Below are 23,860 nucleotides of genomic sequence, written 5' to 3' on the forward strand. Positions count from 1 at the left end.
ATAAGAAGGTTCTTTTTTTTTTTTCTTTCCTTCTTTTGCCATTGTTACAGTAGACAATGCTGGTCAATTAATTAAGCAGGAGACTATTTATTTTTTTACAAATTTGCAGAAGAATGTCAAATTTAAATCAAATTCTGAATTTTCGAAGACTCCAAAAATATTCTGATTTTCAGTAGCCTTCTTTCATAGGAGTATTTCTCTTTCATCTTCTTTTTTCCTTTTTCTGCAGTGAAGGGAAATATAAAAAACATTAGTTTGAAGACATTTGCATCTCCCTAAAATTATGAAGTATTAAGCTGGAAACCTCGTGTCTTACAAAATATGCACATCTTTAATTCAATCATTATCTAAACCTTATGATAACATTAATTTGGAACTCTGTGTCTCGGAAAACTTGTAAACTTAATCCGAAATTGGTCATCTTCAATAATATGCGTATCATTACTTGTATACAAATTCTAATTTGAAGTTCAATGGTCAAAACTTGCAGTCTATATATGAAGCAGAATTAGCGAATTTTGTTATATCTCCATTAGGATTTGTAAGATGTTTATCTGGAATTACCTCACGTTTAGCACCAGCTGAGAACTGAGAAAAGCTAGCTGAAGGTCATTTGGATTAGAATTAGCTTTTCAATCCAGGAACAAATTTTTATCTTTTTAAATGGAAAGATGACTTTTGTTAATACTTATATGTTTTACTCCCTCCGATTCACTTTAATTGATTTTTTTTTTATGATTTACAATATTTGATTTTTTTCAGATTCAAAAGGAGTTAACTTTTTTTTCTTTCCAAAATTGCTCTTGGAGTAAAGAGCGTAAGACTATTGTTATATTTTTAATGAACAAATTAAGGTTAATAAAGTTAATTTTATTGTTAATTAATGCTAAAAGATGGATTCCTTAATATATGTGAAAATAGTCAAAAAAAATCAATTAAAGTGGGCCGTAATATTTTACTTCCTTGTACATTTAACAGTAGCCACTTTGTATTGCTGAAAGCTTGTTAAAAATTTGACTCTCTTTAGCCTGGTTGGGTAATGCCAAAATCCTGCATATAGCAAGCCTACGAAGGGCTGACGTGGCCCAAGGCAGAGTCATGGTCAAGCATGGTGCTTGTTAAAATTGCACGGGCTAGTCAGTTTTTGGACTGGTCATTCAAAAATAGCCAGTGTTTGTAAAGTCATTGAAAAATAGCCACTATTTGCTTTAACAGGAATTAGTCCAGCATAATATACTGGAGATCGGTGCACCTGTGTATGAACTTCTAGCATATTATGCTGAAACTCCAAGACGCGGAAAGTTCCAGCATAATATACTGGAGATTGGAGCACATGTGTATGAACTTCGAGCATATTGTACTGGATCGGTATATTATACTGGAACTCCAGTATATTATGCTGGAGTTCCAGTATACTTATGCTAGAACTCCATTATAATATGCTGGAGTTCCAGTATATTTATGCTGGAGTTCCAGTATATTATGCTAGAGTATTTTCCGGATTTTGAACAATATTTTCGTTCAGATTTATCTTTACATGAAAAGTAATAAAATTTCGATTACTTTTGAAATTGTGGTTATTTTTGAATAATCATTTGTAAATCTGGCTATTTTTGAATTTCTCCCCATGGTGCTTGCTTAGTGGACTTGATTAAGAAATAAAGTTGTATCCTTACTATCAGCAATAACTTTTGGCATAATAGTAAGTGCTTGATCCTAACACTAATATCAGAGTCAAAGTCATGGGTTCGATCCTCAAGAACAACACGCTGCATAAAGCATGTTGGGAGGGGGATTGTTGGATAAAGACAACGTCACGCTTATAGCAAAGCCCATGAGAGAATTGGGTGGCCCGGTTCAAAGTTATGATCGAACATGACCCTTGTTTGATAGGTTTGCGTAAGAAATAAAGCTACGCTCTTGCCGTGGACTATAGCTTTTGGCAAGCAGTTGATCCTAACAAGCCTTCACTAATAGTATTTGGGAGCTAAAGTAATAATTACTTGAACGTTGTCTTGTGGCAACACAGAGGCTCAAAATTTTGAAATTAATGGCAATTAAAAAACATCAGTACATAATTAATTGCGCTTGATCTGCTATTGGCAGCCAGCATCATTACTGAACTCCATCATATTGGTTACAATCATTCTACCAAATAGAGCTTACGCATTATTAGCATTCTCGCCTTTGTCATGGTACTAAAAGGGCCATATGAAAATGATTCACTATAATAGTAAAAGAGGCAGAAAGACTGATTTTCTTTGCGGAAAATCTCTTTCTTCTTTATGGCATTTTCTTGCAGCCTTTTTAAAGAATATTCTCATCATATATATAGTCCTTATCTTACCTGTTTGATTGGACACGAAGTTTAAGAAAAAAATGAAGACTTTTGGAATTTGTGGTCCTAAACAAGTCCAAATGGGGCCCATAGTATTTGTGTGGTTATAAAAGCTTCTCATTAAGGATAAAGTTGTAACTTTAAGCTAAATTATTACCAAATTTAGAAAGGGTTCATTCTTTTTGGAACGAACCAAAAAGGAAATATGTTCACATAAACGGGGAGTATGAATTTCACTCTCACACTATACATCAGCCGATCCTGCCTTTCACAGGTTTGATAATCCGACAGTTCTTACCTCATCATTCAACACTTTTATGTATTTTTTATTGTTAATAAAATTGGTGTCTTAAATGAAATATATAGTTTGTGAGCACATCGTTTGTTCGCCGGTGTATAGTCAAATCTCTCTATAACATCTTCATTTGTTTCGATTTTTTTTATATTATAGCGAAATGCTGTTATAGAGAACATATATTATAATATAACATAAAAATTAGTTCCATAAATGTCTTGACTTTTATAGTAAATAGTTGTTATATAGCGATATTGTTATAGAGAAATCTGACTGTATATATTGCCTCCCAGTACATGCAATGTACCTGAGAGATGCCCAATAAAGCTTACACAAGTTAGAAATTTTTTGTCTCTCATTGAATTTGAATCTTGGACTCATATGATTTCACTGATTTCATTAACGGTTAGGCAACACCTTTGATTGTATGCATATAATTCTAACATGGTAAGGAAAGAGAAGAACTAGTTCAGGATTTCTGGTACAAGAATTGCATGGAAGCATGCAACAACATATTTGGCACTAGCTAGAGGTGGTCGATATGTCAACGTAATTTACAACATGAAATATATAGTATCTTTGTCGCGATAACTTTATATAGAAAATAAAGCTGTAGCAAATTCAGATCTTTCTGTGAATAGTGTGTTGCGAGAGAAAAGGTATTTTGTGGGGTTGGGCCATAGGGGTGGTGGGGGGTAAAAGGTGATCATCACGCCAACACAGTCCACGCGTGAAATCTCTCAAATTTCAAAACCCAATGCAACATTCAGCAATGCTATGCTATGAGGAAGGGAGCAGTAATTAGTACTTCTGTCGAATCTCTGGCTTCATAAATACAACCTTAGTGTTGGGTGACTTGTAACAATTACTATAAATTACATAAATAAAAAAGGGATAGCTAGCTCTTTCATCAGAACCTAGCTAGTACTTGAAACAAATTTAAGGAGAGCCAGTGTTCTGTTGACTGACCATAATTAGGTCTTCTTCGTATTGAAGACCAGACCTACCTCTCTTTCTCAAAAATCTTGAATTTAATCAAACAACAATTTTGTTTCATCAACATGTCTGTAAGTCTCTCTTTCTCTGTTCTATGTATAATTTTTGGAATGAGAATGTGAATGGAATAATATTATGTTGCAGATGGTGGAGGTAAGAGTTCCAAACTTGGATTGTGAAGGATGTGCTAACAAGCTTAGAAAAGCCCTTTTCAAGCTCAAAGGTCAGTCACAATGCTCACTAACATGACAATGGCGACTTCTCTTTCTATATATATCTGTAAATGGAATAGAGTGTTGGGCTAAACTAACTTAAAGATATTCTTACTGGTATTGTCTGCTTTGGACCGAGCCAACACAGGCTTTCCCAAAAGTTATCACACCATTAAGTAATCCATACACCTTATATGTAGACTCTTAATGTTTTTAGCTACTAAGACTTTAATTTGTTGGCACACTCAATAGAGAGAAATCGTTGTTCCTTCCTTATAGTAAAATTGAGCGGTAAGGATTATTGAAGTGTCCTTCTTCGTAGAAGGGGAAGAAAAGCTGTACAAGTATGAATACTAATAATTAGAAAAAGGAGAATTTCTTCACGTACATGAATATTGTGAAATTAAATTGTATATATATGGATAAGATTAAGTTGGTTCTAGGTACAAATTAACAAAAGAATAATAATATTGATATCTCAAAGAAAATGTTTCCTACTTTCTAACTGTTATACACAATCAGTAGAATTATTTATTAGAAACAAAAATAAAAATTGCTATGGTGGAATAGATAGTGTTGACTGAAGAGTAGCAGGGCCGTCTCTTCTCAATCGCGACTCTTGAAGTTGACCCGTGACCCCTGTTCTTTGGGTGAATTAATTTTGGAATTTTTTCGTTCTTTTTTTTTCTTTTGTTTTTTCATACTTTTGGAAGAAGAGCGACCTTAAATAACAAGAAAAGAAAAAACCTTTGGTGAGATTTGAACTGACATCAAAGAATGTACAGAGAAATTGCAGCCATTTAGCTGCGCGTTTAACCTTGTTTTGAATGTTTGGAGTTCCAAATGATGCTGCAGTCTTATTTCCTAGATACTGATCAGGCTTCCCTTAGTATTGCCCCCATGCCTCATGATTTCCGTACCATAGCAAAATGTTAGTATGAAAAGAAAAAGAAAACAAAATTTCATTACTAGAATGATATTAAGGTTTTGATAGTACAGGTTTGGAATGTCTCCTTTAGCAAGGAAGTATGGACTGCCTTGTCATTGGATTCTTTCCCACATATCATCATGGGATAAAACGAGAATTATCCAACAATTGCGGTTGTATCTCACTCCATTAACTTTATACTCTATATCTTTAGTCCTAGTGTGGCCAAACACATATAGTTGCACTTTTTTACATAGATATGTGGTCAAGGAGAAAGACTGAAAAAGGTCGCAACAACCAAAGAATAATAAATCATACACAACACCAAACTGGATTACATTGAAAAGCAAACGGGGCCAACAACTATGTCAAGTCCAATAAGCATGGTAGTTTCAAATTAAATGAAAACATGACAGGATTAGTACATATCACATGCCTATGAGAGATTTCCCACATAATTGACTTTATGTTGAATACATAATTTGAACAAATCCATATAGAAACAAAAAAAAAAAGACACTAGGTGATTATTTCTTTCGATTTGCTTAAGCTTTCATAGGTAGAGTTATTCAGTATTTGTGTTGGTCGTAATAAACACGTGTATGGTCAAATTGTCATGATATGCATAAGCTGGCTGTACGGCACTTTAATTTGAAGGGACAGCTATTACACAAAAACATCATCGTGTATATTTTTCTTATTTCTTGAGATGAAATTTCAGGAGTAGACGATATAGACATTGATATGGAGACGCAGAAAGTTACAGTTAGAGGCTACGGATTGGAAGAGAAGAAGGTGCTAAAGGCAATAAAGCGAGCAGGGAAAGCAGCAGAGCCATGGCCCTATCCAGTTGGGTACTCACATTTTACTTCATTTTATCAATACCCAAATCACATCATCAGCCATTACTACGACACATCTCGAAATGTTGCAGCACCAAGTGTACATACTTTCTTCCACACTCCTGCAGTTTATTCAGTTGCCGTGGCTTCAGATGAAGCTGTTGCTTCTCTTTTCAGCGATGACAACCCACATGCATGCACTATCATGTGAGGTTAATCTTCATGCCTTTCGGATTTAATTTGGAGCTACATCTCCTAAATTTTTGTATTTTCCCTCTGTAACTTGTATACCTACAGCAGTAGAAAGTTGAACTGTTTGGCATGATTAACAAAAGTTTCTCTGACATAAAAATGTTTTCCTTTTCTCTTTTTATGTAATTGCGCTCAACATGGAAGTCGGCATAGCAAATCAAATTTGTAACCCTCCTCAAATTTATAAAAGTTTCAAGATACGCTAAATATAGAACTTTTATTTTTTATCTTAAAAATATACTTCTATTACGGATTTAAACCCCTGTGATTGATTTTTGAGTTACTTTTCAATTTATAAATAATTGGATATACAATTAGAGGAATATTAATAATTTAATATTTTTAATTATTAAAGGTGGGTATCATTAATTATTAGTTAAGTGAAAACAAAACAAACCAAAAAAAAAGAAGCAATAAAACAAGAAAATAGGGGACCAAATCGAAAAGCTCATAAAGGGCTGTTGGAACCCAAAAATGATTGAAATCCTTGGTACGAAAAAAAACAGAGAAAGCCTTCTGTTCCTTCTTGCAAACAGAACCATATAGAGGCAGCAAATCCAGCGAACTACTTCACGTAGACAACACGAAAATTCTAGGCTTCCTTACAAATAATTAGTTCTTGAACACAGGTATGTAAAATTTCATATTTCCTCTATATCAATAGTAAATTCCATGTTTAGGTATGAAATTTTAAAATTGATTAAAATGCACTGGTTGTTGTAGAATCGATTGTTTGGCTGACGTCAATTGGACTGGGGCCTACGTATTAACTCGAGAAGTATTGAGATGAGTTGATATAACCCTTTTTTAAAGTGGTTTAACTCACAAAAACACACATACAAGGTGTTTGATGAATTGCTTAAAAGAGCTTATATTTACTTAATTGGAGCGAATGAGTACTTATTAACATAGAATTGTTCTAGCAAAAGTTTAGATAATTTATTATGATATATGTGCATAAATTTTCAGATTTTTGTATTATTCTTATATGCTATTTTCATGTTGAAAATTTATGAAGAAGCAAGAATCTTTAGAAATTTTTTTAGATGTTTATTTCATCTAAGTCCGAGCTTTAAACCAGATAAGTTTATACTACTATTTGGAATAAGCAATGGTCTGGTTATTAGAAAATTAGTATTTAAGGATGTCAAACTTGGATACCTATGACCTAAATCAGCCATTAATCGATGTACTTGAAGTGGAGATCATTACAGAAGTATTTCTCAATAATATAGTTGAGTAGAAGAAAAAGAATTGATGATGAAAGTCCACTTATCAAATGAGATGGAAACTAATACTATAACAGATTACAACATGTGCTAAAATTCCATTTAATTGAAACAGTTGTAAATAATGCACTATTATACTATCATCGCCACTCTTTTCTATTATCTTTAACTAGTGGAAAACACAAAATATAACAAGTAATACTATTGCTTAATAATATAAGCACAACATTACATGTATCTGTGGGTATTATATGCATAAACATAATATACAAATTGTATAGACAAGTGTGCATCAATTAAAAAGCTCTACATTTAAGGATACTAGTAAGAGTATGTATTGGATGTTCCAGAAAAGATTTAGACTTGAAAAGTCACAAGAAGAAGCTTTAGAAAGAAAAGATTTTTGGAAGTATTCTTTATTCTGAGAAGGGGTCATCGTCCAGGCCGAGGGTCCTGACCAAGACGTTGACTTCCTGAAACTACTTATGCCAAAGTAGGGAGCACGCGAGCCGAGGGTCTCGTTGCTGAGAATTTTCTTAGCTAAGCTAAGGTATGATGCATGAGTTCTGAGAACCATGAAGTGAGTGACACCTCGTGGATTGAGCCTATTCAATCAGGTTGGGATCGAACCCATGCCGATCACACGATGACTAAGATAGAAACAGGTCAGGATAGTTGGAACTCCCAATGTATAAAGTGAAGTATTTTTTTATAAGAAATAAAAAGAAAAGAATTTCTTTTAGAATATTCACAAACTGCTATTATGCAATTATTTTAGAATTATTCTTATAAGCTTAATGTTTTACATGCATTTAGAACATTTGCTCGTAATGTATATGTTATTAAAGTTCCGCCCCCTGTTGTTGAGACTCACTGAGTACAATGTATGGTACTGACGTTCTCTTTTGGGAACCTACGTTGGCCTGCGGTACAACGTAGGAACCGGTTTTGCAGGCGAGCAGGCTACTGGTTAGGACTTCCTTCTCTTCCACTACTATTGATGAGCTCCGCTTTTGTTCGTGGAGTATTCCTTAGAGTTATCTTTATTTGGTTATTTCTTTGTTTAGTTATAGAGCTGGCTAGAAAATCTCATATCCTAAGCAGTGCGTCAGTTTATCAGTAGAGGCTTCATAGACATAGTCGTTGGGCTAAGATTCGGATATTTTTGATAATAAATTGACAGTAACTCAGTAGTTACTATGAATAAAGTTTTGGAGTTGATTTATTTAAATATTTAAATTAATCAAAAGTATTTGAGTAGAGTATTGCCTTGTTGCATATAAAGTTTGGAGTTATAATAGATTTGATAAGTAGAGATGGTTCGCTCGGTCATGTTTAGTGATCGAGTGCCGGTCCCGACTTGTTTAGAAAATGTGTCGTGACAAACTTGGTATCAAAGCCTCAGGTTTATGAAGTCCTAAGGGTCTATGAAGCCGTGTTAGTAGAGTCTTGTTTATGGGTATGAAGCGCGCCATACCTATAAACAGGAGGCTACAAGCATTTAGGAAAAATCTCATTTTTTCATACTTTAGATCGTGCAGTAGATCCTACCTATAAAAAATTATCTAATATATTCGTTTTTCCAAAACTCGCATAAATGGCTCGTACTCGGAACTCTGACACCGACACTCAGGATGCTGCTCAAGAAACTATTGCTACCATTGTGGCTCAAGGTAGAACTAAGAAGGCTTTAACTCAGAAAAAGAAGGGTAGATCGGCAAAAAGGGTCCAAGTACCCCGAGTTGAACGTGAAGAAGGGGTGGATAATGATGAGCAAGTACCTCAGGATCCAGTGCCTCCCCCAACAGTAGCTCCGACTCAGACAACTATATCCCCAGAGGTGGGGCAGATGTTTAATGCAGTCAACAGCGCTATGGAGATGTTTAAAGCCTTCATGGCCAACCAGAACGAGAGAAGAGATGAGATTCCACCTCAATCAAATAGACAGAACAATTTCGAGTCCTCAAGAGTGATTGAATTTTTGAAGTTGAATCCTCTAGTGTTCCATGGTTCTATAGTTGATGAAGATCCAATGTTGTGGCTGTAAGGTGTCAAGAAAGCCCTCCGAGTGATGAAAGCATTTGATGATGAAGTTGTGGAGCTGGCTGCTTACCAGCTTAGAGATGTGGCTGGCACTTGGTTTGAGATATGGGAAAAGGAAAGAGATGAAGATGATGTTCCACCTACTTGGGAAGAATTTTGAAGAGGCCTTCATGGCTAACTTTATCCCAGAAGAGGATAGGGAAGCTAAGGCTACAGAGTTCGAACAACTCAAGCAAATGAATAAAAGTGTGCAAGAGTACTACATGGAATTCATAAGGTTAGCTAATCATGATCCTCATGGTTAAGACAGAAAAAACAAAGATTCGCAGGTTTGTTGGCGGTTTGGATTACCACATTAAGGATACGACATCAGCTGTAGCGGTAGGAATAACAGCTTTCTCCTATGTTGTGGGATTCGCCAAGCACTTAGAAAAAGACAAACAACAAAGGACAGAAGAAAAAGAGCATAGCAAGAAAGCCCGAACATCGGGCAGGTTTAATGGTACATCCAGCGGAGGTAGAAGGGATTCCTCTAATAAGGAGTTATTAGCACTAGCTCAGTCCAGTCATCAGTCAGGTGGTGGGTCTTCCTTCAGACGTACTCAGAGTTATGGAAATAAGTCTCGCCAGAATCAAAATTTTAGGACACCATCCTCACATAGCCAGATCACGTTGAGCAACAGTCACACCAACAAGGTCTTTGTGGAACATGTAAGCGGCAACATTCAGGTCAGTGCAAGCTCGGGGTTTTATGGTTGCTATCATTGTGGAGACATTGGTCATATAAAGGCTAACTACCCAAAGTTGCGACGTAATTTCAGTGGTGGATCAACTCGTCCTTCTAGTTCCTCAGCTATTGCAGTTGCACCACTTCAGGCTCGTGGTTCTCATAATCAGACCGGGCATGGGTCAGGCATAAGTGCAGATCGAGTTACTCAAGGAGGGGGACAACCCCATTTGTTTGCTACACTTGATCGTCAGAGTGTAGAGGCATCTACAGAAGTTATTACAGGTATACTTTTAGTCTGCTCACATAATGCTTATGCCATAATGGATTCATGTTCAACATTTTCATATGTGACTCCATACTTTGCAAACAACCTTGGGCTATAACCTGAACAACTTAGTGAGCCATTCCTAGTATCTACTCCAGTTGGCGAGTCAGTGAAAGTCACAAGAGTCTATAGAGGTTGTATAGTTTCAGTCCAAGGTCGCAACACCAAGGCCGATCTCATAGAATTAGAAATGGTAGATTTCGATGTGATCATGGGTATGGATTGGTTATCTTCCTGCTATGCCATGTTAGATTGTCATGCCAAGATAGTCAGGTTCCAATTTCCAAATGAAGAAGTCTTAGATGGAAGGGTAGTTCAGCATCGCTTGTAGGTAAGTTTATTTCTTACTTTAAGGCACAACGAATGATCGGTAAGGGGTGTCTCGCCTATTTGGCTCACGTTATTAATCCAGAATCAGAACCACCAGCTCTTCAATCTGTTCCAGTTGTTAGAGAATTTCCAGAAGTTTTACCAGATGACCTTCCCGGACTTCCTCCTAAAAGAATCATAGACTTTGGCATTGATCTTATGCCAGGCACTCAACCCATATTACCTCCTTATAGGATGGCTCCAGCGGAACTTAATGAGTTAAGAGAACAGTTGAAAAACCTTCTTGACAAGGGATTCATCAGGTCGAGTGTTTCACCGTGGGGTGCCCCAGTCCTGTTTATCAAGAAGAAAGATGGGTCTCTCAGAATGTGCATCGACTATCGGCAGTTGAATAAAGTTACCATTAAGAACAAGTACTCACTGCCAAGAATTGATGATTTATTTGATCAACTTCAAGGTGCAAAGTACTTTTCAAAAATAGACTTGAGATCGGGGTACCATCAGTTGAGAATCAAAGAAGAAGATATATCTAAAATAGCCTTTCGCACTCGCTACGGGCACTATGAATTTCTAGTGATGTCCTTCGGGTTGACTAATGCTTCAGTTGCATTCATGGACCTCATGAATAGAGTTTTCAAGACATTCCTGGATACCTTTATTATTGTGTTTATAGATGATATTTTGGTGTATTCTACGAGCAAGGAAGATCATGCAGAACACCTCAGAATATCCTTGCAGACCTTGAAGGAAAATGAGCTTTATGCCAAGTTTTCAAAATGTGCGTTCTGGTTGCAGTCAGTGGCATTCTTAGGCCACGTGGTATCTAAAGAAGGAATAAAAGTAGACCCTCAAAAGATAGAAGCAGTCAAGAACTGGCCTAGGCCGACAACGCCAACCGAAATTAGGAGTTTCTTGGGGTTAGCTGGCTACTATAGAAGGTTTGTAGAGGGGTTTTCCTCACTTGCAGCTCCATTAACTAAGTTGACTCAGAAATCACTTAAGTTCCAATGGTCAGACGCTTGTGAGCAGAGTTTTCAAGAGTTAAAGAAGAGGTTGACCACTACACCTGTGTTAACCTTGCCGACAGGTTCGGGTGGGTTCAAGTGTATTGTGATGCCTCCAGAGTGGGCCTTGGTTGTCTTCTTATGCAAAATGGAAAAGTTATTGCTTATGCTTCCAGGCAGTTAAAGAATTATGAAAAGAACTACCCCACACACGACTTGGATCTTGCAGCAGTGGTGTTTTCATTAAAAATATGGCGATACTACCTTTATGGCAAGCATTCTGAAGTGTTTATAGATCACAAAAGCCTCCAGTACATTTTCAAGCAAAAAGAATTAAATTTGAGACAAAGAAGGTGGCTCGAGCTACTAAAAGATTATGACATCAATACTCTTTATCACTCGAGCAAAACTAATATTGTACCAGATGTACTTAGTAGGAAGTCAATAGGTGTCTTGGCCCATCTTGCAGTACAAAGGCGATCTTTGGGTTGAGAAATTCAAAAACTAGCAAATGATGGAATTAGATTAGATGAGACCGAAGAAGGAGGTATAACTACTTATGCCTTAGCGCAATCCTCCCTTGTTGCGCATGTTAAGGCTAAGCAAGACGAAGATCTGTACTTAGTGACATTAAAAGAAGGAGACAGAAACAAAGAAATCACTGCTTTCACTCTAGGAAGTGATAGACTTTTGAAGTTGAATGATCGGTTATGTGTGCTTGATGTAGATGGTCTTACGAAGGCCATAATGGAGGAAGTTCACAGTTCGAGGTACTCTATCCACCTAGGTGCTACCAAAATATATCTAGATTTGAAAGAGTTGTATTAGTGGAAAGGCATGAAGAAACAAGTAGCAGATCATGTGGCTAAATGTTTAAATTGCCAGCAAGTCAAAGCCAAGCATCAGAGGCCTGGTGGCCTAGCTCAAGATATAGAGATACCACAATGGAAGTGGGATATGATTAATATGGATTTCGTGGTAGATCTACCTCGCATGTACCGTAAATATGATTCAATTTGGGTTATTGTAGACTGACTAACAAAGTCCGCGCTTTTCCTACCAGTAAAGACGACAGATTTCGCATAGCAGTATGCGCAGTTGTACATCAAAGAAATAGTCTGATTGCATGGTACTCCTATTTTAATCATATGTGACAGAGGCCCTCAGTTCACAATGCATTTTTGGCAGGCATTTTAGAAAAGATTAGGGAAAGACTAAATGCGGCTCAGAGTCGTCAGAAATCCTATTCTGACAAGAGGCATCGTGACTTAGAGTTCATGGTTGGTGACAAGGTGTTTTTGAAAGTTTCACCAATGAAAGGAGTTATGAGGTTTGGTAAGAAAGGGAAACTTAGCCCTAGATTTATCGGACCTTATGAAATTCTAGAAAAGAAAGGAAACATGGCTTATGAGCTAGCGCTACCCATTGAGTTGTCCTTTGTTCATCCTGTCTTTCATGTGTCTTTGCTTAGAAAGTACATTCATGATGAGTCTCATATAATACCTGCCGATACCATAGAAATTAAAGAAGGCTTGCTTTTAAAGAGGTACCTATAGAAATTCTGGATATGCAAGTAAGAAAGTTGAGAACAAAAGATTTATGTATGCGGTAAAATTAGGGGGGTCTATTTCCCGCCATTAAGGTACATTCGAGAAGTCATTTCAGCATCTGAGGCTGTAGGATTACGATCGAGCTCCCTCCCTCGAGGATCGTCCGCGACCCTGCAGAGATTCTGAGGATAAGGAATCTGTCCGCGACCCAATGAAGGTTCCAAAGACGGGGGATTCTCGAGGCAAGCAACTAGAGTCAATAGACACCAGTACTATGCCTAGCCGTCCCATCCCCATGTCTTTACATTCAATACACTTTGTACTATATGGTATTCCCTCTCTTATATAAGGGGAATCCATGCCACTTTGTAAAGGGCTGATGTTGCTCCATTTTCTCCACAAGTGCTATAATATCTCTCTCTCTCTCTTTTCTTTCTAAATTACTTGTTCTCACTGGCCCGAGGCCACCTTTATATTCATCGTTCTCTTACTTGTTCTTCATTATATAGCTTATTTTTGGCCGTAAAGAGCCTTGCTTAATTATATCCTCAGTTTTTATCCCATTCCCAACTATCCCCGATAGCTCGAACTTGACCCTGACGTCAATCCCGAGGTCCCCCATCGATCAGACCTATACCCGAGCAGCAGGCCCCTCGGTTCGATTACTATCTCGTTTTAGCTTGCATTTCATCATTAAACTCCATATTATTAGCATCAACTGCTCTAACAACTAGCTCGGGAATAGATCATGTATTTTTTAGAATCCTATTTACAAATTTAATTGTTGTTACTATTTTTGCGGTAAATAGTTTGGCGCCCACCGTGGGGCTAAAAATAATAGTGATTATTTTCTTGTTGGTTTCATTGCACAAACGCACATTATCTTTCACACTTTTGTTTGTCCAAGATCCTTTGAGTTCAGGTCAAAATGTCTGGCTCGGTGAACGGAGTCGAGAACGATGACCTCGAAAACCACAAGGAAAATGACGTGGCTGTCCTGGCCGCTGGAGCACCACTACAGAATCTTGATAACGCGTCCGGACTGATTCTAGCGGACGCGGATTCACAGTACGCACAACAAGTCAACAAAACTTCTCACACCGACAAAAGCATACGGCACAACGACCGATAGGAAGCTCAAAAAACCTCGGCCCGGGAAGAACATGAAGTTATCCTTCACGATATTTTTGAAATGTTGCAGGCACAGTAGTTGGCTATCGCTCAGTTGCAGAGCCATCGTAAGACTCCCAGCACAATACCGCCGGAAATAGCTCCCTACACTGAATGAGTGCCCAAAAGATTAAGCAACAACGGATCGATAACAGACCCCGCCATAGCAAAGATGCTTGGGAATCTCTCTAAGAGGATCGAGTCAGGTTCGTGGAGGTTCATGCAACAGTTGTCCCCCGGGGAAGCGGTCCCGGAACCCGCTTCACGAAAATCCGAAACGCCGGAGCTCCCAAGGTATGACAGGACTTCGGACCCCGACGAGCGTACCACCGCTTACACGTGCGCGGAAAAAGGCAGCGACCTTTAAGATGATGAGTTCAAGCCCGTCTCGATGAAGAAGTTCGGGGAAACACTCTCGAAAGAAACCGTGATGTGGCACCGCAGCCTAGCGCCTAACCTCACAAACTCGCTTACCATACTAGCAGATTCCTCCGTAGAAGCACATGCCGATGCCATTAAAGCAGTAACGGAAGAGCTTGACACATCTGAGGCCGAACGAAGAGAGAATGAAATACCACAGGAAGTCGCGTCTCATTCCCTGATAGGACGAATGAGATCGCTCCCGCTTTCGGATGATTGGGCAACACAGGCCTTTTCCCGAAGTTTAAATGAAGCATGCCCGACGACTCCAGGTCATTTCAAACAAATCTTGATCAGATACCCGGCCGAGATCTAGTCGGATGCTCGTACCTGGAACCGGTCACAAATCAGGGCCGTGGCCAACTGTCCGGGAACCTCTACGGGCTTGGTGTACCTAAGCAGGCTCCTGACAAAGAAACTAATGCCAAATAGATGGAGGTACTATCTATGCGCCGCAGATGGGAGGAACGCCACAAGATGCAACCTACCTCGCAACGGTAGGGAAAAAGCTCGAGGGCAACATCCTCGAGGAACCTTCAGTGGAACCAGATCTGACGAGGCACAACCGGTAGAGGAACCCTGCCCAGTAGAGTACGATTTCAACATTGCTATACCAAACATCGTGATTACCATAAGCGAAACCAGGGATACTGAACGACTCAGGCCTATTCGACCAAGACCCCTTCAAAAGAACCAAAACTAGCATGGGAACTGATCGCTTCAAACTCCACACTACTAAAAAGTAGGAAGAGAGGGTCGCAATAGCTTTTACCCGATATGAGGGTCGGGATCGATTTCCATAGGGAGCTAGGAATGGAGTCGAGTATCTATCTAGACTAGAGTTGTGTAATTGTTCCAAATGTCACTTCCATACATTTTTTGGATTTTTAGATTATAAACTACTATTACCAAGCTTAATTGAAACTAGATTATGCTACGAGATAATTGTTAAGTTGTATCTAATGAGAAGAAGGGCAATAGGGTCGTGACATTACCTAGGTGGCTAATTGACGGGTATAAGTTACTAAAGTTCGATTGACATAATTGGGGCTTATGCTATAACCGTTGCACAATTTTACCCACTCTCACACCTCTCGGTAGAGAGAATGATTTTTCCCAATTGACTCTCTCGAGACCAAACGGGTAGGCAAATTAGCTCAAGCAACTAGGGTTCAAGTGGGGTAATTACTCTCTCGAGGTTCAACCCTTTAATTGGGACTATCAATTCTCTTGAGTCCATCTCAATTCCTTGTTGGGTCAATTTTGGAGACTTGGGCTTTCTTTCTCAAGAAGAGCCAAGTCAACTTAGCACAAACCAGTGTTTGCAACCACCAATTCATAGATTAAACCATAAAATTGACCCAAATAACAAATACCCATAGTCAATCTACCAATAGATGGCAACACCCATCAATTACCCACACTAGGGTTGAGCCACAACCCTAGCTAATGAGTTTAGGTACTCATGCTTGAAGAAGAAAATAGAGAAATAGATGAAGAACAAGGCATATTAATTAAATGCTAAATGAAAATACAAGAATATATCATTAACTTGAAGCTAAGATGCCAAAAATGGCTACAGATGAAGTTCCCACGAGCGCAACTAAGTTCTAGATATATCTGATAACCTAAAAATGATATATTGTTCTATTTATACTAGGCTGGAAAAACTAGACAAAAATACCCCTGTGGGGTCAGCGCGGGCCGCGTAAAATGGACTGTGGCCACGCTAGGCTCTTGGACTTTAATTCTGGGTTCTCTTCCTTGGGCTCCGCAGATCGCGTAAAATGGATCGCGGCCGCGGAGGCAGCTGTCGCAGCCCGCACAACAATGACCGCGGACCACGTTAGCATTTTCCATCTCTCGGAATATCTCTTCCGCGGACCGCACAAAAAGGCAGTGCGACCGTAGAACTTTCACCGCGGGCCGCGCAGTGTGGACTGCGGCCGCGTTGCTTGAAGCCTGATCTTGTCATCTCTCTGAATCACCTAGTGCGGCCGCATTCTATTTTGTGCGGTCCGCACTATGCTTGTTTGCCCTCAGTTTACTTTGTCTTTAATACTTGAGTAGGTTTCACTCCGTTTGAGCCGATCTTTGACATTTCGTCACTTTGTCGATCAAACCTGCAATCAAGCACAACTTATGAGCCTTTTGGGACTATTTTGTAACGATTTATAATCAAAGTATAAGCAAGAAGGAGCATAAAACTCGTTAAAATCTCTACTTATCAACTCCCCCAAACTTAAGCCTTTGCTTGTCCTCAAGCAAACAAAATAAGACTCACCCCCTAAAGGAAAATCCAAGTATTTCCAACTATCCTAAAATAACCTCAACAAGCATCAATTGGGACTAACAACTGCCCTCAATACGAATGAATCATTAACAATATTTAAACTTTGAAAAACTATGGATCAAGTGTGACACAAGAGAATCAAGAGTTGACTCATTACATCAAAGAACTCTCTCCATTCACTTTGGCCATTGTGGAACCCAAACTCATACATCCTCAACTCTCCCTAAGCAAACCTCACCTTTTAGAGTATTAGCACACAAACCGAGGTTAATGAGAATTCACTAATCTCTATCAACAAAAAGTCACTAGTCCGGCTCTAAGTACCATATGCTTGCCCCTCATGTAAGTATCCACTAATGTAAGCGTCCTTCAACTCAAGATTATATAGGGCTTTTGAGGAGTCAATGTGAAGGCTTTTGGTTCAGGGTAGGAAAAGTTTGGTCTAAATGGGTTCCATCTTCCCTTAGCACTTCTTTTGATTCATTTGACACAATTCTCTTGACTCTTTGAGTGTCTCACTTCTTTTTAAGGGGTTAGAGAGACGTAATGTCACTCTTTTTATTGCACTTCAAAGCGTTTCTCCTTTTTCAACTTTTTCCACACCTTTTTATCTTTTGTTTTTTTTCTTGAATCCCTTTTTATTCTTTTTCACATTGGGCTTTCTTTTTGTCTTTTTCTTTTCTTTTCTTTTATTTTTCATTGCCTTCCTTTTCTTTGCTTTAGTACCTTTTACCACTTGTTCCTTCTCTCCTCTCTCCCCCAAAACTTATACTTTTTCCATTGCTCAAGGGAAGATCAGGTGCCGAAAGAGGGTATATTTTAGAATGGATATAGGCTGATAGTATTGATTCTTGAAAGAAAAGGGTTTAAGGCTCAAAAGAGTTAACTAGGGAGTATATCATTGGTGGGCTATGGAATTGTTCAACTATCATTTGGATCAAGGAGAGCTTATAATCACTTCTCAAGCCAAATTTCACTTAAGATTTCGCCTCAACAGACATTCAGGGCAAGTTCTAGACCATTGGCTCGGAACTTGGACTCACAATTCAATTTCTCACCACACAAGATAAAGGATTGTTAAAGACATAGAGTTGGGGACCCACAACAACCTTAGACATGATTTGAGCACACAATGGTCCCGAAAGACCACATGATGATTGTTTGGTCAACACAACAGTCTCAAGGTCATGACTTTCACCATCTTAAACACAACGACTTGTTTTTGACCATGGGATTAAAGGCAACTGTGTTAGGCCCAAGTGAAGCTTTTCTTGAGGAATCCTTAACTACAAGCTACCAAAAATAGAAACAAAAACGGACTCAAACCCTTAAGAAGGTTGTCACGCCATCCATCATCGGGAAGAGCCACCCGGTTCACACAATACTCCACCTTTGGAAAGAACCGTGACATTAAGAAAACCAAAGGCTTATTGAAAGCGCCAAAAACAAAACAAAAAGCTACGAGCCTATCTAAGGAACTAAAAACGAATTTTTTTTACGAAAATAGAAAATAGAATGAATGTGTACAATAGGGGATTTGAATATACAATGGAGATGAACATATACAATAATGTAACTTTATATACAGACCAAATGAAAGATAAAAAGTGCGATAAAAGTAACTAAACGTAAAATTATATACAGACCAAAGATGAAAATCAAAAAGACATAAAATAAAACAATATATACAGTCATCCAAAAATGTAGAGCGTACCCCCTCAAATAAAAGTTGGCATTGTCCCCAATGCCAACTAAATAAATAAGCACCAAAAAGTATAAGGAAAGGATATGGGAACTCCCTATGCTGTGTCTATCTGCATGGGATCATCAGTGGTCCCTAGGTCCTCTGTATGCGCGGGAACCTCAGACTGGTTCCCGGTCTCCTGCTGCTCAGCTGTTGGGACTGGGGCCTGGACCTAGACAGGCTGAATATCAGGAACATCCTGTGGCTGACTAGAGGGAGCCTTCCTGGTGGGTCCGCCAACTGGATGATCGCCTCATCTGCACTAGGGAGCTTCCTCTTCTTCTTTGGAAGCCTCTGTGTCTGCTCCTGTTGTGGCTCTGCTACTGGTGCTGCTGCTGGGGCTGGATCCTCAAATAACAAGTCTAAAGGCAGTTGGTCTGCCTTCAGTTTGTCAACATCCTCCCTCAGCGCCTTCACAGACTCCTTGGAAGCCCGTGTTTTGCGCAGCTTCTTGTGCTCCCTGGCAAGCTCCTTCAGGGCCTTGCCATGTGAATCCACTGCCTTAGCCAAGGCAGCCTGAGAATCGAGGATCTTTTACTGGTTGGCAAGAATCTCCTAAAGTGAATCCTCAATAGACTGGGGCACCTGCACTGGCTGTGGTGCCGACTGAGCCGCAATGGTAAAAGCCAAGGTGGACAACTTGGATGACGCAGCTAACATCCAGTTGTTCAAGCTATGAAGTGTATGGCTCAGCTGGTGGCTTCAAACTCCACACTACTAATAAGTAGGAAGAGAGGGTCGCAATAGCTTTTACCCGATAGGAGGGTCGGGATTGATTTCCACAGGGAGCTTGGAATGGAGTCGAATATCTATCTAGACTAGAAGTGCGTATTTGTTCCAAATGTCACTTCCATACATTTTTGGGTTTTTAGATTATAAACTACTATTACCAAGCTATTAATTGAAATTAGATTACGCTATGAGATAATTGTTAAGTTGTATCTAATGGGCATAAGGGCACTAGGGTCGTGACATTACCTAGGTGGCTAATTGACGGGTAGAAGTTACTAAAATTCGATTGGCATAATTAGGGCTTATGCTATAACCATTGCACAATTTTACCCACTCTCACACCTCTCGGTAGAGAGAGTGATTTTGCCCAATTGACTCTCTTGAAACCAAACAGGTAGGCAAATTAGCTCAAGCAACTAGGGTTCAAGTGGGGTAATTACTCTCTCGAGGTTTAACTCTTTAATTGGGACTATCAATTCTCTTGAGTCCATCCCAATTCCTTGTTGGGTCAATTTTGGAGACTTGGGCTCTCATTCTCAAGAAGAGCCAAGTCAACTTAGCACAAACCAGTATTTGCAACCACCAATTCATAGATTAAACCATAAAATTGACCCAAATAACAAACACCCATAGTCAATCTTACAATAGATGGCAACACCCATTAATTACCCATACTAGGGTTGAGCGACAACCCTAGTTAATGAGTTTAGCTACTCATGCTTGAAGAAGAAAATAGAGAAATAGATGAAGAACAAGGCATATTAATTAAATTCTAAATGAAAATACAAGAATCTATCGTTAACTTGAAGCTAAGATGCCAAAAATGGCTACAGATGAAGTTCCCACGAGCGCAGCTAAGTTGTAGATATATCTGATGACCTAAAAATGATAAATTGTTCTATTTATACTAGGTTGGAAAAACTGGACAAAAACACCCCGGCGGGGTAAGCGCGGGCCACGTAAAATGGACTGTGGCCGCGCTAGGCTCTTGGACGTTAATTCTGGGTTCTCTGCCTTGGGCTCCGCAGATCGCGTAAAATGGATCGCGGTCGCGGAGGCAGCTGTCGCAGCCCTCACAACAATGGCCGCGGACCACGTTAGCATTTTCCATCTCTCGGAATATCTCTTCCGCGGACCGCACAAAAAGGCAGTGCGACCGCAGAACTTTCACCGCGGGCCGCGTAGTGTGGACTGCGGTCGCGTTGCTTGAAGCCTGATCTTGTCATCTCTCTGAATCACCTAGTGCGGCCGCATTCCATTTTGTGCGGTTCGCACTAGGCTTGTTTTCCCTCATTTTACTTTGTCTTTGATACTTGAGTAGGTTTCACTCCGTTTGAGCCGATCTTTGGCATTTCGTCACTTTGTCGATCAAACCTACAATCAAGCACAACTTATGAGCCTTTTGGGACTATTTTGTAACGATTTATAATCAAAGTATAAGCAAGAAGGAGCATAAAACTCGTTAAAATCTCTACTTATCAACTCCCCCAAACTTAAGCCTTTGCTTGTCCTCAAGCAAACAAAATAAGACTCACCCCCTAAAGGAAAATCCAAGTATTTCCAACTATCCTAAAATAACCTCAACAAGCATCAATTGGGACTAACAACTGCCCTCAATACGAATGAATCATTAACAACATTTAAACTTTGAAAAACTATGGATCAAGTGTGACACAAGAGAATCAAGAGTTGACTCATTACATCAAAGAACTCTCTCCATTCACTTTGGCCATTGTGGAACCCAAACTCATACATCCTCAACTCTCCCTAAGCAAACCTCACCTTTTAGAGTATTAGCACACAAACCGAGGTTAATGAGAATTCACTAATCTCTCTCAACAAAAAGTCACAAGTCCGGCTCTAAGTACCATATGCTTGCCCCTCATGTAAGTATCCACTAATGTAAGCGTCCTTCAACTCATGATTATATAGGGCTTTTGAGGAGTCAATGTGAAGGCTTTTGGTTCAGGGTAGGAAAAGTTTGGTCTAAATGGGTTCCATCTTCCCTTAGCACTTCTTTTGATTCATTTGACACAATTCTCTTGACTCTTTGAGTATCTCACTTCTTTTTAAGGGGTTAGAGAGACGTAATGTCACTCTTTTTATTGCACTTCAAAGCGTTTTTCCTTTTTCAACTTTTCCACACCTTTTTCTCTTTTGTTTTTTTCTTGAATCCCTTTTTATTCTTTTTCACATTGGGCTTTCTTTTTGTCTTTTTCTTTTATTTTCTTTTTCATTGCCTTCCTTTTCTTCGTTTTAGTACCTTTTGCCACTTGTTCCTTCTCTCGTCTCTCCCCCCAAACTTAAACTTTTGCCATTGCTCAAGGGAAGATCGGGTGCCAAAAGAGGGTATATTTTAGAATGGATATAGGCTGATAGTATTGGTTCTTGAAAGAAAAAGGTTTAAGGCTCAAAAGAGTTAACTAGGGTACTCATTGGTGGGCTATGGAATTGTTCAACTATCATTTGGATCAAGGAGAGCCTATAATCACTTCTCAAGCCAAATTTCACTTAAGATTTCGCCTCAACAGACATTCAGGGCAAGTTCTAGACCATTGGCTCGGAACTTGGACTAACAATTCAATTTCTCACCACACAAGCTCAAGGATTGTTAAAGACATAGAGTCGGGGACCCACAACAACCTTAGACACGATTTGAGCACACAATGGTCCCAAAAGACCACATGATAATTTTTTGGTCAACACAACAGTCTCAAGGTCACGACTTTCACCATGCTAAATAAAAGAACTTGTCTTTGACCATGGGATCAAAGGCAACTGTGTTAGGCCTAAGTGAAGCTTTGCTTGAGTAAACCTTAACTACAAGCTACCAAAAATAGAAACAAAAACGGACTCAAACCCTTAAGAAGGTTGTCACTCCATCCATCATCGGGAAGAGCCACCCGGTTCATACAATACTCCACCTTTGGAAAGAACCGTGGCATTAAGAAAACCAAAGGCTTATTAAAAGCGCCAAAACAAAACAAAAAGCTACGAGCGTATCTAAGGAACTAAAAACGATTTTTTTTACGAAAATAGAAAATAGAATAAATGTGTACAATAGGGGATTTCAATATACAACGGGGATGAATATATACAATAATGTAACTTTATATACAGACCAAATGAAAGATATAAAGTGCGATAAAAGTAACTAAACGTAAAATTATATACAGACCAAAGATGAAAATCAAAAAGAGGTAAAATGTAACAATATATACAGTCATCCAAAAATGTAGGGTGCATCCCCTCAAATAAAAGCTGGCATTGTCCCTAATGCCAAATAAACAAATAAGCACCAAAAAGTATAAGGAAAGGATATGGGAACTCCCTAAGTTGTGTCCGTCTGCATGGGATCATCAGTGGTCCCTGGGTCCTCTATATGCGCAGGAACCTCAGACTGGTTCTCGGTCTCCTACTGCTCAGCTGCTGGGACTGGGGCCTGGACCTGGATGGGCTGAATATCAGGAACATCCTGTGGCTGACTGGAGGGAGCCTCCAGTGTGTCCGCCAACTGGATGATCGCCTCATCTGTACTAGGGAGCTTCCTCTTCTTCTTTGGAAGCCTCTGTGTCTACTCCTGCTATGGCTCTGCTGCTGGAGCTGGATCCTCAAATAGCAAGTTTAAAGGCAGCTGGTCTACCTTCAGTTTGTCCACATCCGCTCTAAGCTCCTTCACATACTCCTGGGAAGCCCGTATTTTGCGCAGCTTCTTGTGCTCCCTGGCAAGACCCTTCAGGGCCTTGCCATGTGAATCTACTGCCTTAGCCAAGGCACCCTGAGTACTGATGATCTTTTCTCGGTTCTTCAGGATCTTCTTTAATGTATCCTCAATGGCCTGTGGAAGCTGTGCTGGCTGCGGTGCCGACTGAGCCGTAAGTCAAGGTGGATAACTTGGATGACGCAGCTAACATCCAGTTGTTCAAGCTATGAAGTATCTGGCTTAGTTGGTGGGCAATGATAGGATGGTACCGAGAAGATGGAATCCCCGGGCCAGCCGAAGTAGAGGGACTAGCAGTAGTGAAGGTCCGGGAGGCATGTCAGCAACTGTGGAAGTAGGCTCAGTGGAGGGCTCTACCGCAACCGGCTCTTCAGACTGGCCAGTTGGGGCAGAAGCAGGCGGCTTGTAATTTTTGTCCTTGGGGTTGTCTGACCCCTTCAGACTGTACCATGAAAACGGAGCCACATGTTTGACCTTGATGTCAAAAGGTCTCTTCTCCACCTCCAGTTCCCCGAAATACATAGAGAGGGTGCTGGGAAAAGGGTAGTTCCGATCATGCTCAACCCCCATTGCAGAAATGACTTGGGACATCACATTGCCTATGTTGATAGGGTATCCTGCCATAATAGATGCAACAAGAACAGCCCGGGCAAGCGGAATAGTCTAATCATGGGTAGTGGGGATGAGCCGACTGCACACAAAAGTC

The 23,860-nt window shown here is 39.6% G+C and overlaps 1 protein-coding gene and 1 long non-coding RNA gene across 4 annotated transcripts in view; both read left to right on the forward strand.

Moving 5' to 3' along the window:
- The first annotated feature begins 3,442 nt into the window (after positions 1-3,442).
- Positions 3,443-5,902, forward strand: LOC107828929 (heavy metal-associated isoprenylated plant protein 31-like). 3 transcript variants are annotated; one of them, XM_075255335.1, is made up of 3 exons: positions 3,443-3,696; positions 3,774-3,852; positions 5,491-5,896. In XM_075255335.1, exons 2-3 carry the CDS (start codon positions 3,774-3,776, stop codon positions 5,820-5,822), a joined length of 411 nt encoding a protein of 136 aa, XP_075111436.1. In that variant the 5' UTR covers positions 3,443-3,696; the 3' UTR covers positions 5,823-5,896. The 3 variants fall into 3 exon arrangements, with proteins under 3 accessions (XP_075111436.1, XP_016511812.1, XP_016511811.1); XM_016656326.2 differs by having other exon boundaries at positions 3,447-3,700; positions 5,491-5,902; XM_016656325.2 differs by lacking the exon at positions 3,443-3,696 and having other exon boundaries at positions 3,765-3,852.
- A 386-nt stretch (positions 5,903-6,288) lies between these two features.
- LOC142181497 (uncharacterized) overlaps positions 6,289-23,860 on the forward strand; it is a 45,763-nt gene continuing 28,191 nt past the window's right edge. The window contains exon 1 of the long non-coding RNA XR_012710159.1: positions 6,289-6,492. This is a non-coding gene — a long non-coding RNA (uncharacterized LOC142181497). The remainder of the gene's footprint in view (positions 6,493-23,860) is intronic.

Source organism: Nicotiana tabacum, chromosome 6 (genome assembly GCF_000715075.1).
Source record: "Nicotiana tabacum cultivar K326 chromosome 6, ASM71507v2, whole genome shotgun sequence".
In the NCBI taxonomy this organism is placed as follows: Eukaryota; Viridiplantae; Streptophyta; class Magnoliopsida; order Solanales; family Solanaceae; genus Nicotiana; species Nicotiana tabacum.

What these genes read in the sequence shown, in the direction of transcription:
- LOC107828929 (XM_016656325.2), top strand. Translation starts at nt 3,765, where the DNA reads ATGTTGCAGATGGTGGAGGTAAGAGTTCCAAACTTGGATTGTGAAGGA. An exon ending in AGCCCTTTTCAAGCTCAAAG is followed by an intron (nt 3,853 to 5,490) that starts GTCAGTCACAAT and finishes ATGAAATTTCAG; the next exon opens with GAGTAGACGATATAGACATT.